A 16,239-nucleotide genomic window follows, 5' to 3' on the forward strand; every position below is an offset into this window, starting at 1 on the left:
CACCATCACTTATCGTAGGTTCAACTGTCACAAATTTTTGGCCTCCTACTCTCTTATATCTTTTTCAATCTACTAATTCAAGAGATACCGATGAAATTTTTAAACTGCTAAAGTCTCCACAACATCATCAGTTTGACTCTGGTACAAATAAGAAAGCATCAAAGCATACAAGTGTACACGATAAGAAGGTATCTACGGCCAAGAGAAGAATTGTCTGGAATCCATATTTGTCTAAGAATATGATTGGTGTGAATACTGTCTCCATTAAAGACAAATTTTTAAAAAATAAAAAAACTATACTGAGGGCCTCACACAAATCTCTAACCGAAGAGCAAAAGACACTCTTAAAAAAGAGTACATCAAGTGGATATTCTATTAGCATGCATTCCCTATACAACAAAATGACTGAGCACAATAAATGGAGAATTGAATGGCCATCTGTAAGTTTGTATATCACAAGAATTTGCATCAATCATCTAAGGTTACATAACTTAATAATCTTACCATTTTTTTTTATTTTGCAATAGATCCCAGTTTTATTTAAGCCTCCTGCATACATAGATTTGGATGACCTAGATATTAAAATGGCAACCTATGTGTTTTCACCAAATAAAAGAAGGTTACGTATCTCATTATCCATATATTAAAACTTTAAAAAATGATACAATATTAATGTGTTTCATGTTTGTAGTGATGAGGTATTGGTGATAACAAACAAGTTTAGCGGAACTTGTGACAATTTCAAGTCATTAATTTCCAAGAAATGGGTGCATGGGGATGTAAGTGCATAATTAAGTTATTATCTCTAGCATACTTTCAATTCTTAATAAATTTATTAATTACCACATAAGTATTGGATTTGGTGGCTACTATGCTAACTGTGCAAGAGAAAGGAATAGGATATCAAACACATTGGTATTTGCCAGCTATGTTTTCGGTACACCATCTCCTTTTTAGGTTTGTTACTATTTTTATTTATTTTATCTTATTGTATAATTATTGTCACTGATTTAGCCCCTAATTATTAAATTCAACAATTCATACTGGAATGTGATACTAAAATTAAAGTTTTGTTGAAATATTATAAAAAAGAATTCATAAAAAAAGTTAATAAAGGTCTAAAAAAGGTATAAAATTTATTGTATTTTTTTCATTGTTTAATGGCTTTTATCTTTATGAACTGAGCTATACTTTTTGTTTTTAAAATTTTTGTATCTAGTAATATCCTAATACGTGAAAGTTGGTACTAGATTTTTTTACCTGTCAACGAGAACAACATGCATTGATATTTAGTTGTTTTTTATTTGTGCAATCATCAAATAATTCTGCTAGACTCCCTACCGATTGCTTCAAATAAAGAGGGAAAGAGATCGACTATTGTAAAATTGGTAAATTAACTTTTCTCATTTTTTTTAAATTATGATATTTTTTAAAAGTTTCAAATTTTATCCTTTATTTAATTTTTTTCCTACATGAATAGGCTAAATATCTGAAAGATATGCTCAAGTATGAGTCGTTCTATAAATAAAACACTCTATTTAAGCCGCAGATACTTAAATTTGCATTTGTGGATATGCTAGAAATAGGAGAACAAGCTCCTGACTTGTAAGGAATATCTGTATTTGTATTTTTCTTTTTGAAATATTTATCTGCATAAGCTAACTGCGTCTTATTTAACACAGTAATGACTGTGGGGTATGAGTGACAACTTAGATGACAAACTACAAGAAGATATATAGTTATATAATAAATATAATTTTCTTTTGCTAGAAAAAAAGATACATAGTACCTCATTTAATAGTGTGCATGGTTTTGTTGGTAACTTAAAATATTTATATTTTGTACGTTAATGATGCTACAAGGATGCGATTTGCGTCGGATATGATTCTAAGGCCCCAAAACTTGATACTGCATAATGTCATTGACTCTGCTACCAGGAATTACAATAAGTATAAGCAATAAAATTCAAACAAAAATTAAAAATCTATAATTGCCATGTAATCATATTTGGTTTATATTTAGAATTGTTAGTTTAATCTCTTTTACTTAATATTTATATTGCTTGCTTCCTCCAAAATGTTTAAATCTATACTAGCTATTCATTATCTTTTGTTTTTTCCCATTAGTATTGATCATAATTCATAACTCATGACTTTTCCATGCCAAGGCAAACGTATATTTTCTTGAAAATTATTATCAGTTAGAATCCTTGCCAAATGACATACACTCGTAAATTACTATACAATTTAAAATCAACCTTACTAGTATTTGCTAAATTAATTAATGACATTTGAAAGTCTCGGATATTCAACCAAATTTACTATTTATTTTATTCTTTCTCAAACTTCTGATGCTCCAGCATAATTCAAGATTCAATTTTAGTAATATATTCCTTAAAAATTAAACTAAATGCATAACTCTTTTCATAAAAATCAATAACTCCATCTGTTTCAGTCTTACACGTGATAACATGGTAATGTTAAACAAAAGTCTCACCCAAAATTCTAAACTAGCTAGAATGGATACAAACAGGTGGAAAAAAAAAGATATTGTCTCCAGAGTAAAATTAAATCCTAATAGAGGGCCACCATTAGTTCTCAATAGTATGATGCCATTCTCAAGGAAAAATCAGAGCTCTCCCAGTAACTTGGTCAAGATCCCTTCGTCTGTTTGAAGTTATTCTCCTACCCTTGAATTACAAAAGGAAAAAAAGAAAAAATTAGCATACAATTAAGCAAAGTATCATGGTTTCTCATGCCAACGTCATTTTAAATAACTACACTTCGAGACGCGCAATACCAAGTTCTCAAATAAAATATACATAAATAAATAAGAGCTTTAAAAGTAGTAGCTATTTAATAACTGCTACTACGTTGGTATGCTCGGTGACTCAGTGCAGTGAATGAAGTAGCATAATAATAATAATAATAATAATAATAATAATAATAATAATAATAATAATAATAATAATAATAATAATAATAATAAGGCTGCATTCATGAGATTCGATTCTCTTTGAAGATTGAACTTGTAGCATTATTTTATATAATTATGTGTTTATTTTAAGTCGTTTAGTCTATGTAATAAGGTTTTATTGTTGTTTGTTAATATTTGTAAATAGTTTTTATGCCCCTAATTCATTTTGTACCCTCAAGTATTTTTTTTTATTGATAAGAACTAAGAAGAGAAGAAACCGAACCTCAATGAACCTGTGAAACTGGTCATCTTGCCGAGGAACCTGGTTGATTTTGAAAAAGAAATGCAAGAGTTATGAACATGTGTTTATCATAAAAATGTACTCAACCTGGTAGAGTCACAACCCCATTGGGAGTAGCTTATAACCATTAAATCTTTTTTCTATAACTTATGAATAATATTAGAAGATACAATCAAAAGTTTACCAGATCTTAGAACCTCAATAAGAACTAAAAATCTATCAACAACATACTTCTCTATCCTTATTAGATGCAGGGGATAAAGTCCTTAACAACCACACACAAATAAATTCCACATTGTACATAAAACTAAGGATTTTCTTGCATTTCTATCAGCGATTATAGGCGGATAAATAGAAATAATATGCATACTACACTAATTCATAAATAGAAAAAATGTTCTATTTACTACACAATAAACAAACTGAATGTGAAGTATGAGCTTCAGAATTCTAAAACTCAACACAAACATCAAGCCTAAATTTGATCAAACGAATAAAATAACTAGCCTATGGTACACAACAAATTATAGCATCAATTTTAGAACTTCAGTAAATGTAATCTCATAAGTTCACCAGCCGACACATACTAATGATAGAAACATGTATCTATGTACATATATACTATAACAAAAATATAGACAACCAGAATATTTTATCACCAATAGAAGTAATTAAATGATTAGACATGAAACTTGGCAAATGATCAAAGTTGAAATCCATAAACAGTGCATAAATAAGTAGTACAATCATAAGTACAGGTAGTATGTTGATTTGTGAATGTAGAATGTTCCAATTTTGCTAAACTAACAATTATTAGTGAACAGTGGTAATATACAATTTTCTGGTCTTTATGATGTCCAACGAAATCCTTCATCACAAAATTAAGGGATGAAGTTAATCTGCAAGTCATAAGAAAATTGACTCAAAATTAATCATTAAATGCGCAAAAGTGGATAGTTTCATAGCATCTCATACACAGATGCACAGAAGTATACGAATGGCAATACAACAAATAGACTACCTTAGACCAAATTTTAGCATAGATCGTCAGTTAAATAAAGCTGTTTGTCAAATCACCAAGATTCTATAAGAAACACAGAAGAAAAAAAGAAAACAAAAAAGAAAGAATACTAAATTGGAGGTTTGGAACTGTTGGGGTTGCTTTGAGTCGAAGCAACCACCCCAGCATTGATATTTGGCTCTTGAAGTCTTCCTACAACCACCGTTTCGAGGTCCTTGCCGCTGCCGGAGGAGGCGCGTGTTCTAGAATTTCTCTCCTTCTCATCTAAACATAACCTTGTTCTTAGTATGATGAAATTACAAAACATATTAATAGAAATTTGGCAGCTCTAAAGGTTTTAACTTACATGGTACCGGCTTCCCTCCTAACGAAGATTTGCAATTCAGCCTGGATCCATGAATTCCATGTATCTTTTTCGTGAACATGCACGGTAAGTATACTGAATTAAACAGCCTTTATTATCAGTGTCTACATTAAACATTTAAATTTAACTTATAAGGTCTGAAAAATTTTTAAAACTTACCTATGGGAACGACTACTCCTATTGCTCAGTAGTGTAGCAGAACTGACAGCAAGGTTGACCTCACTGAGTTTCATGAGGGTCATAACATCAGCTGTAGATGTTACCGGACGCAATGTAGCATAAGGAAGACTCAATCCATCATCATTGTAGCTCCTAATCTCTAATTTATTATATGTTTTGTCCTCAGTAAGTAAGTCTCTAAATTGTTCATTGTAAATCTCAACCATTTGAACATAAATGTCATATGTCATAATGTCTTTTCTGTCATTAGACATTCGAAACAAATCGTTAAGAGCAAGATAATTATGTTGAGGAGATAATTTTAATTAAAATCGTTACCATGTTTTCATTACGAAGAGAAGCAACAAAGTTTTCATCAATATTTTCTTTGGCTTCCAAGATGTAATCAACCAGTAGCTTCACAAGTGATTCTATATTTTCCTCTACATCCAATAGATTAATTAGAAAGAATATAATTAGATGAGTATGAAGAATGCTTTGAAATCACTTTCAGTAGCAGTTTTTTTATCACTTACAACCAAAACAATATATTTCATATCAGCACATGATGCAAAATTAGATACCAATATATGAGCAAGACTGAGTGATCAAACCTTCTCGTTTTTGAAAATTACTCTCAACAAAATGCACTTTTTCCTCTGTGGCAGACAAATTCAATCACTTACATGCATCAGAGGGAAACGCAGTTGCAGCTCTCGAATGACTTCTACTAACTGATTGCATAAGTAATGGAGATCTTAATTGCCTGTTAGAGGATCCATTCTCGCCATTTGTCATCAATAAAAGTCATTACCAAGAATTCAATCAGTAAATTATCATAAAGTAAATCAAATTACTCAGAGAGAGAAAGAGAGAGAGAGAGAGAGAGGAGCAACTTAAGAAATCTTGTTGAGCGCAACGGAAAAACTTTGGAGCCGTCACGCAGGAATGGAAACTTGCATGGAAACTTGCAAAGTAACAAACTAAATAATGTTGTCATCAATTTCTTTTCCTAAAAGCCTAATCATATATAAATACGTTATGTAAATTCTTCAAAATTTATAAATTTAACCCTATCATTTCACCAAGACCGTAGGACATATATATGACTAGAGTTGACGCAGGAACAATAAGTAGAGTTAGTAGGTTAATTATATTAGTTAATTGTAATAAGGAAATACAAGTCCCATATTCTTTAGGATAGTGAATTTTGTGTTATGTATTAGTCCCACATCGTTCAAGCTATGAAGGCTTTTCCTTCTCCTACTAGTATAAATAAGTCATGTACCTTTTATTTATGAAATAGAGTTGAAGTTTGATTTGAATATAAAATAGGCTGTGTGCTTATTTTTCTCTGGACTCTTTGAGAGTAAGAGGTGCATCCTTGGCTTGGGCGACCAAAGTGGGTTTATGGCTATTTTTACCATAGTGGGGTTGCTAACCTCGCCAAAATTGGTGAATCTAAACTATGTCACCATAGTGGGGTTCTTAACTTCGCCAAGATTAGTGGTCCAAGCGACGTCCCGGTGTCAAGAGTAATGTTAGCGAATTATTTTTTTTTAATTATTTTATTTATTTTTAATTTTAGATCTTATATTATAATATATTAATTCTAAATTCTAGATTATAAATTTAAACTCTAAAATTATCTAATATTAATTAACTAAGAATTTGTTTAGGTGAATTTTTTATAAAAAATATTTTTAAGTTTTTTTTTTAAAAGATCTTATAGAAAAATAAAAATAATTTTATGTTTAGATATTTTACGTAATAGATTTTTTTATTTATCAATTATGTTTGGGTATAATCATATAAAGTATTTTTTATTTATTTATTATGTGAAAATATTTTTTTTAAGAAAAAAAGATCTTTTAAAAAAATATGTAAATTGTAGCTTCTCACAAAAGATATTTTCTTTTATGAAAAAGTATAAGTAAAAAATGAAAATACTAAATAATGTGAATAATGGATTTGTCGAATGTTCAATTTAATAGGTATACAGATGATTATGTTCATTATTTACAATTGGATGGTTATTCCTTTTGATTCGATTTACTCATGCAAAATTAATAATGGGTGGATGTTCAATTCATTAGGTGTGCAGATAGTTATCCTAATGTTAGGATTTAGAGGATAATTTGAGAATGAAGTGTTTTTTTTATTTTATTGAGTCAATTCTAGAACTCATTGTTCACATTGTTCATGAAAATCATTGTCTACTTAGCAAAATCCTTTTTTTTTTCTAATACTTTTACTACTAAAAATGGAAAAGTATAAGTAGACAATGAAAATACTAAATAATGTGAACAATGAATATATCGGATGTTCAATTCATTAGGTGTGCGGATGATTATTCTAATATTAAGATTTAGGTGGGTAATTTGGGAGTGTACTGTATTTTTACTTTATTGGGCCAATTTTAGAGCTCATTGTTCACATTGTTCACAAAAGTCATTGTCTATCTAACAAAATTCACTAAAAATTTACCAAACACGCTAAAAAATAAAAAAAAATATTAAAAAAATATTTTTTTTATCAATTTAGTGACACACAAACAAACATATTTTTTTCCCTGACTAATAGAAGCACGTTTCTGCCAATTGTAACAAACAAATAAAAAGAAAAAAAGGAAAAAAAAAATGCATTATTGATGAAGTATGGCTGAGGAGAAAAACAAGAAAAAGAAAGAAAAAAAAGAGAGGAAGGAGATAAGGTTACATGAGTTTTGGGTGCATGTTATGACGATGACTTTGAGTAGTGAAACAGTTGACGAGTCATTTAGAAATTAATGATAGATAAAATAATATGACAAAAGTCCATACGGTGTCGGAAGAAGACTGTGAGTGAGTGATTGTGTGTGGTGTTGCATTCAGGATTATTCGAAGTACAGACAAGAGGATGAAGGGGCACGTGAGTTTCACGTGAAAGTGGGAAAGCAGAACCAATCCCACTTGGTCTCCCTCTATGTTGCATCATTTATAGTAGTCCCCCTGTGGCCCCCTCTTTTGTGGTGCATGCATACCTTCCCCATATTTATATGTCTCTAGGTTTAGCTCTCAATAAATAAAATCCACCAATGATGATAGTATTGGAGACCTACTATACTACACATCTTATCTCAATCTCTGTTCATAAATTAACTTTAGTGTTACGTGTATGTTTCATTTTACTATCAACATAGTAATTTGTCGGCACTCCGCTTTTTGTTTTTTGGTAGGAGCAGGTGTAAATCTACAGGGTAAAAAAAAATAATTATTTTTTACAATTAGTACATAAAAATAAATTATTGTAATTTTAGTGATTGAAATTGGATGGGAAGAACATGGTATGTCGTTTTCAGAGAGAAGTGCATGAATCTTGTGTGAGCCCCTGAATCTTTTTATCAAGTACTAGGAAATAGGAATTCAATTTTCAGTATAGGATTGTAGATATGACTTTCACGCATGCCACATGGATAATGCAGTAAATTATTTTGTTACCGGTACTAGTTTCCAGAATGTTCGTTCATATTCACCTTAGCAAATAGCAAGACATGACTATATAGTTGTGTGTTTGAGTTACAAGTAATTAACAAGTAGGTACTCCGATTGATGAATCCATTAATGGGGGAGAATATGTTCAACTCCAGCCGCACAGGGATGACAAGAAGCTCCTCCTTGTTGTAAGTTAATTGGTACAAAATACATCATATGATATATCCTTGTTTGAATTGTTGTCAACTTTGCTTAGTTAATTGAATTTTTTATTTATGTATCAAGGCATGTGAATAAGGATATTGGTGAGCTGGTATGGGAAAATGGTGAAGTTAAAGTGCAAGGAAGAGGAGCAGCAGTGGAAGAAAGAGCAGCAAAGTTAGAGAGATTTTACTGCTCCTCAATTTTGGATCAAAGCAAGAAGCAGATCCAACAAGGATTTTCAAACTTCAAACTCATTAGTAATACATATTCCTCCTCCTTATCACAACAGTGCAAGAAACCAAGAATAATAGATTTTTCAGGTTCAGCACAAGCAACAACAAAATCACACACACTACAGCACTTGGGTACTTGCAATAATAATAATAATCAGAGAACATCATTAGGAGGAGGAATGGTGAACTTCCCAAACTTCTTGGTTCCTTCACTCTTACTCAACAAATCTTCTTCTGCTGCTGCTGCTGCCACTAGTAGTAAAGGTCATGATCATTCATCTGTGGTGATTGATTCTTCTAATAATAACAAAGCAGCAACACAAGAACTCAAAGAAACACCTTTTCATCAGGTACAACCACTTGATCGACACTCTCATGCTCAAAAACCATATCATGGAGCCTCATCAAGTTCAGCAGCACCACCACCACCTAATTACAATAGTAATAATAATATTGAGCAACACTTGGTAGTAGCATCTTCCCCTGTAAGCTCTATTGGAGCCTCAAACGACCCTGACATTGGTATTATGAGGAAGCAGCATGAGGAATACAGCAACATCACTGATCATGATCATGATGACACCACAACATATATAAGTGATGATGTAAGTGAAGAAGCTGGAACAACCACCCTGTGGCCTATAGTATCTATAATACATTATTATCTATTCATGCAGGATGATGAAGAAACAGAAGATGTAATAATAGCAAAGGAAACACCAGCTGCAGGTACCAGAGCCAAGAGAAGCAGGGACCCAGAGGTTCATAATTTATCTGACAGGGTCAACAAGAGGATTCATACATTGAAAGAACTCATACCCAATTGCAATAAGGTGTGTCACTAGTCTCTAGTGTTCATTATATTCCCAACTTTATTTTTCTCATTGTGAATGCCAATAATGTATATGTTAGATTGATAAAGCTTCAACTCTTGATGATGCAATTGACTATCTTAAGACCCTGAAGCTTCAGTTGCAGGTTAATTTTACTATTAATTAATCCTCTATCTAGCTAATTCAAGTTCATAATTAGTGTTGAGATATCTTATATATATAGAAACATTGTTGCATATGTATATGTTTGCAGATAATGTCAATGGGGAGAGGACTTTGCATGCCATTGATGATGTTACATAATCATCATAATCAGTTAATGTGTTATAGGCCATCATCAGGCACAGGCATTCCCCATCAAAACATGTTTGATGGTTTCTTCAACCAAATGAGGCCTATGATTATGCCACCATCACCACTTTTCATCAATCCCACTCCACCAATTGCGCCATTGTCAATCGCCAATTCTTCCAGTCTAGATGTCTCACATGTTCAAGCAATCAATAATGGTGATCAGGTTTCCCTTCACCAACACACAACTAGCAGCAGCTACCCCTTCTATTTTCCCACAATCATCAATCAGGAGGAAAAGAATAATTATGGAATGGAATAGCAGAATAATGTAAAGTAGTTGATAGCGTAAAGTTGGTTAACACTTTACACAAATCAAGATAGTGCTGCTTCATTCCATGCTTTACAGCTTTCACATGTATGTACCGTGTACCCATCAAAATGACCCACACAAACTTGAGTAACCTTCATTAGTTGTCATGTTCTAGCATTTTATCATCACGGCTTTACTTTATTAAGAAATCAAGATTTTTAATAATTTGAAGTTTGAGTTTTGAAGAAAATCATAGAAACATTACATTACATTAATAAAAAGAAGAAAATAGCTCTTTCGTAAATTTTTGGCCTTGGTTCTCATAAGTCATAACTGAAAGGGATAGCTTTAGCATTTGCGTTCCGCTATCATGTTCACCAATCACCACGTACTCTTGCCTTGTATTTATTTATTTATCAGATGTTATTTTATATATATAAATATTCATTTTTTTTTCATTTATCTGATTGCTTTCACTTTCAGTTGAACATTAAACTCGTCCAAAACCACTAATATTTATTTGGTGATGACAAGTTTGTAGTTTTTTTTTTAATTGGTCTTGACCATCTTTTTGGTCCGCAGAGATATAACACTAGACCTTCTCCAAATACACGAGTTTCTTTCTGAAGAATAAATGGCATGCCATACAACAAATTAAGTGTTTTATTTGGTTGAGAGACATATAATTCAAGATTTATGCACAACTACTGTACAACTATCAGAAAATGCATCTAGTCATCACAAGTAAATCTAAAAAATGAACTACTAAGTTATAAAGACGTGCGAAGTCCCCCAAAATATGGGTAATTTTGACATAGGCGAGGGTGAAGCACAAGTGCACAACATAATTTTCTCTTTTAAGACTTTATAGTTTACACAGCCTCCATTTCTAATTTTTTTGATTCTCTGTCACCCTCTGATCCCTCCTTAGTGATACCTTGCTTCACAGATGCACCATTTGACAGCCTGAGATTTGAAAAAGCCTCATTGATAAATTCAGTGGCTTCTGCAGCTGCTCTTCCTTCTTCTGTGGTGCCAAACGCCTTTTCAACTGCAGGAACTGGAGCCTCTTTCTCAATAGCCAACTCCAACTTCTCCAATTCGTCTTGGATATCTTCATCTTCGACATCCGTGTAAGATGGAGTTTGTTCTGCAGTTGACACAAAGCAACAACCAATAAAAACACGAATGCTAAAAATAGACATTGGACTTGGACATTACAACAATCTCGAAAAATCCTTGGGGTTCTATATCTATTACAAAACCCATCATTAAAGAAAAATGAAAAGCACAATTTAAATGCTTGCCACAGAAGATATGAAAAATATACCTAGCGCCTTTTCCACTTCCTTCTGTGCATCAATGCTCTCTTGGAGATCTCGTAAACAGAGATCAACCTCTTCCACGCTAATCTTATTTTCTTTAATTGCATTGGCTCCAATCTGCATAGCTTCAGATATCTGGTAGCAAATGATGGATCAACAGCTGAATGCAATCTTCAGAATCTGATATAAACTGATTAGTCCAAAAGAATATTTGAAGTTGTACCTTTTTGGTAGCCTCCGCATCTGCAATAACACCAAGTACTTCCTGTACTCTGTTCAAAAGTGATGAACACTTATCTCTACTCTGAGTGGCCAGCTTAAGCTCCCTTGCATGCCTAAGGGCCAATTTTTTGTTCCCTGAATGTAGAGAAGCCAACGCTGACTTTCTTGACCTAAAAGAATCAATCTGTGAGGCAAATTTTGAGCAAACATCCCTACACAACATCTGTAAACTGGAAAGACAGTGTGTGCTATAAAACCAAGAGTGCTTTTGAATCTTAATTGTAATTTTGTAAACACCATTTGTCTTGTGCATAAATATTTTCAAATTATTTTTTAGTAAATCAATTTGAGTTGATTGATACTTTATATGTGATTGGTTATCAGGTCATGTGACAGTACCACAAAAGGATAACCTGATAATCATATGATAATAATTTATCATATCCTTTACAACGAGAATGTTACTTTGTATATCAACTAAGATAAAATAGCAATAATTGACTTTGGAATAAGAAAGGCAAAATATATGAAGATTTTGTTTTATTTACTCCAATTTTGATTGGTATATTTAGAAGCACCTTAAGGTTACATACAAATATAAAGACTTGTAAACAAAAACTTACGACTCATAACGTCTGTCAATCATGTCTAGTTGCTGCTGAAGCCTCTCAGTTGTCCAGATCAAGTACAAGACATCATAGTCTAAATTAGATATGCTAGATAATGTGGAAGCTGAAGGAGAAATTTTTACACCCTGTAAAATACAAACTTGAAATAAGAAAAGAGTTTCAACCATAAAAAGTAAATCGGTATTAATAATACCCAGGAAAAGAATCTTGAGCGGCATTAATCAAAGCCAAAACTTAGAATAGCTTCCATTAGCTTATCAGAAATGTCAATTAACTTATTTAAAGAAAAACATGCCTAAGATAGAATAATAAGATATCCAAGTTTCCGTACCTCTACAAATTCTTTCTTATGGACTTTAAGATACTTTGCTGTACCACATCCTGACATATACCTCAAGATTGCAGATGCTTCATCAGGCCCTCCACATATGTCCTGGAATTTCTTCATTGTGATGATACATGATGAATTCCAGTGACTTTCAGATAGATGTTTGACAACTTCAGCAGCCTTACTCTACACATAAAATGTAGGAAGAATTTCATATATCCATATGATATATCACACAATGCCAGATACTAAATGTTGACATTGAACCGTTCTTTGACCAATACTAAAATGTACTTTTTGTGGGTTACAGTGCAATATAAGTTACTCAATCTCAGACTCTCTCAGTCAAAACTTCATATGATAGATAAAAAACTCATAGAACATGTGCTGGAGGAATTGAAATGAATAAACATATGAGAAGAAAAGCTGTTGAAATGAAAGGATGGGTAAATTACCTGAAGCAGAGAAGTTAAAATGACAAATTCTTCAGACATAATATCCGGAGTTGATCTTGCTACTAAGTTGCTAACTTTTCTGAATAGTTGGGACAATCGTCCACTTGTTGGATCCGCAAGATCCACAATTCTTGTGAGGTCACCTTCATTATACATTAGAGACTGAAAACTGAACACATGTAAAGCCAAAAAAAAAAAAAAAAACTCAAAAGCAAACAACTGGTTTTAAGCAGCAAGTTAAGTCAAGCAGCGTAATAATTATTAATTTATTATCCTTTGAAAGAAATAATTTCTTTTTACGCAAATCACAATTGAAAAAGAAGGAAAGAAGGGAAATGCCATAGATGTTCCAAGACATATGTAATCGTAGGTATCTACATCTACATTAATAGATACTTTTATAACAATGAACTAGATAAGTGCATCTATACGAATACTGAAGTCAATTTTTCTGTATTTCCTTTTATAATTCAGGTTTTTATTTCAATCTATTGGTTACCCTATCGTTACAATGTGATGTATAATTGTCGTATCCATGTATCATGTGTGTATGTCAAATTAATATTTGAGCCTCATAGAAACATTAGAAAGAATGAATCCTATATATCCTTAACAGCTATGACCTAGCTTCACTTCCAGTAATTATCATTGATATTAAGATTTAAATGAGACTCCACCGGCATTGAAAACTAAACTAAACTAAGAGAAAAACAGTAAAACGAATGAGAATTTTATAGTGAGAAAGAGAGACTGACCAGAACGTGGTCAAGACATAAGGGGGTTAACCCTCCTCGGTTAAACCAAACACTCTTAACCTGCAAATAACAGCCAAAATTAAAGGTAAGAGGCGGAGAAATTGAAATTTGGAAAACCCTAAAAAATGGAGGTGGTGGTAGTAGTAGTAGTAGTAAAGTAGTAATTAACTGACCTGGGAGGGTTTTATGAAGAGGAGGCGAAAGTGAGTGGCGATTTTGAGGATCAAGTGTCTCCAGAAGAGGAACCTGGGCTGCCAATCGGATCTCTGGCCGGAGAATGCTTTGAACCTCGCCACCGAAACGACGTCGTCGTTCCAGTCGGGGACTTCCTTTGCGATGAAATCTCTCACTGCTCGCTCCTCCGCTGAGTCCATCTTCCAATTGAATTCTACGTTCTCACTTTCCAGTTTCCAGTTTCGATTCCATTGCTAAACTCTTTTCTCCTTCCTGCTTTTCTGTTCACTTCTTTTTCCTTTGTTCTTCCGTTATGTCCACGTGTCTCTCTGTGATTTAGTAAAATATTTTAATTTTAATTTTAATATATTCCAAATCCATTTCAAAACATCAAGAAATTTTAAGGAGAAAGCGGGGGCGAGCGGTTGAGGGTGAAACACGGTGAGGAAGATGGCCATGCCATCGGAAGAGATAAGGGGGAGAGCGTAGGTGGGTGTGTATCCGGTGTTAAGGAGGGTTCTTCTCGAGAGGGGTTAGAAAAGCCATCCAAGGTCTCTTTTAGAGATAAAGTCATTGGTGCAGAAAAGCTTAAAGCCTTTGCATTAGTAGGATCTTTATCTGGGGATGGTATCGCAACGGTGACAGGTAAGCAGGGTGATTCTCGTCCACCAAGTGTCAGTTTTACCAAGGAGGCAAAGAGCTGTCTAGCTGAACCTTGTAAGGAAGCCATCGTGATCAAGGTGTTGGATAAGTATTATGGCTACACGGCTCTCATGCATAAGCTCCGGATAATATGGCGCATCAAAGGAGGGTTTGATTTGTTGGATGTGGGATTTGGATATTTTTTGGTTAAATTTGATATTGCTGGGGATCGTGAGAAAGTCATTCTTGGTGGCCCGTGGTTGATAGACGGTCACTATGTTGCAGTAAAGCCATGGGATGTGGATTTTAGGCCATGCGAAAAATCCTTTGGATCAACGCTGGTATGGATTCGAGTCTCGGGACTTCCAATTTGGTGCTACCAGTAACAAGCAATGCTGCGAATTGCTTCTGCAATTGGGATTCCGATGAAAGTAGATTTGGCTACTAAGCTCGCAGAAAGAGGAAAATATGCCCGAGCTTGTGTTCAAATTAATCTTGAGTTGCCTGTAATCAAACATATTATAGTGGAGGGTGTGACTTATGAAGTGGAGTACGAGAGTTTACAGTTGATTTGTGCTACTTGTGCACGGTATGGGCATGATAAATCGTTGTGCATGGAGAAGGAGTCCTTGGAAGGAAACATAAATTCCTTTGGTGATGGAAAAAATAATGAAGCCCCAACGCTAGTGCCACACAACAATCATGAGATTCAAAAAGAAGCTGAATCAGAAGCTCGTGATTTGGGTGAGAAATTAGGAGTTGTTAAAGGGAAGGATGTGGTTACGGAATCATTGGCTCCTCACGTGCCTGATGGTCTTGTTAATGAGGCATGCATGGATGATGGAGAGGGCTGGCAACAAGTGCTGCGTAAGAAAAAATTTACAATGGGCCAGTCATCAGGTTTGAAGGACCAAGATGGAAAGCAGCACAAGTTTGGTTCGAGAAGGGTTCCAAGGCCCAATTTGCATGGTGATGGAGGCAAATCAACTGGCATTAGGATGGGGAAGCAAGAAAAACATGAAATTGCGCCATCTCCATCGCGCAGAACTCCTACACGTCGTGGAATTTCTCTACGGAAGCGTCCTCGGCCTTCCTCCTTGCAGAACTCGCCAGTTGATAAAAATGGTGGCACAACGGAGGAAACCTTAGTAGATGGAAGCATGGCAAGTGCAGTGTCAGGGGGTCCAAAGGTGGCAATTATTGAGGATCAGAGTGTGCCAGTACCGCAGGACAAACCACCTATTGAAGTTGGTGATTCTGTTTAGAGTTTATGTTCTTATTTATTCTGTCCCTATTATTTATGGATAGTTTAAATATGATTGTTTGGAATATTAGGGGTGCTTCTAATAAGTTAGCCCGGGTGCATTGTAAGGAACTTGTTAGGAAATTTAGACATGTTTTCTTTATTGTGGTTGAAACTCACTCCCCTTTTCAGCATTTAAAATTATTTTGGGAAAGGTTGGGGTATCACTCTGTTGGTATAGTAGAGGCACAGGGGCATAAGGGAGGTATTTGATTTCTATCCTCTATGAAGGATGTTTGTTGTAAGTTCATTGATGCTTTTGATCAGGGTGTTACTGTTGAGGTTCACTTTGATAATT

The 16,239-nt window shown here is 33.8% G+C and overlaps 2 protein-coding genes across 3 annotated transcripts; one reads left to right on the forward strand and one right to left on the reverse strand.

The window, feature by feature from the left end:
• The first annotated feature begins 7,755 nt into the window (after positions 1–7,755).
• On the forward strand, positions 7,756–10,259 carry LOC112757529 (uncharacterized). Of its 2 annotated transcripts, XM_025806101.3 has the most exons (5): positions 7,756–8,422; positions 8,520–9,276; positions 9,349–9,504; positions 9,584–9,649; positions 9,758–10,259. In XM_025806101.3, exons 1-5 carry the CDS (start codon positions 8,352–8,354, stop codon positions 10,115–10,117), a joined length of 1,410 nt encoding a protein of 469 aa, XP_025661886.1. In that variant the 5' UTR covers positions 7,756–8,351; the 3' UTR covers positions 10,118–10,259. The 2 variants fall into 2 exon arrangements, with proteins under 2 accessions (XP_025661886.1, XP_025661884.1); XM_025806099.3 differs by having other exon boundaries at positions 8,176–8,422; positions 8,520–9,504.
• Positions 10,260–10,753: 494 nt separating this feature from the next.
• On the reverse strand, positions 10,754–14,526 carry LOC112757530 (uncharacterized). Its single transcript, XM_025806103.3, has 8 exons — positions 13,996–14,526; positions 13,823–13,882; positions 13,068–13,229; positions 12,616–12,798; positions 12,279–12,409; positions 11,657–11,825; positions 11,439–11,568; positions 10,754–11,258 (listed from the first exon to the last, which is right to left on the reverse strand). Exons 1-8 carry the CDS (start codon positions 14,194–14,196, stop codon positions 10,981–10,983), a joined length of 1,314 nt encoding a protein of 437 aa, XP_025661888.1. The 5' UTR covers positions 14,197–14,526; the 3' UTR covers positions 10,754–10,980.
• Positions 14,527–16,239: the final 1,713 nt, after the last annotated feature.

This window comes from Arachis hypogaea, chromosome 16, assembly GCF_003086295.3.
Source record: "Arachis hypogaea cultivar Tifrunner chromosome 16, arahy.Tifrunner.gnm2.J5K5, whole genome shotgun sequence".
Taxonomy (NCBI): domain Eukaryota; kingdom Viridiplantae; phylum Streptophyta; class Magnoliopsida; order Fabales; family Fabaceae; genus Arachis; species Arachis hypogaea.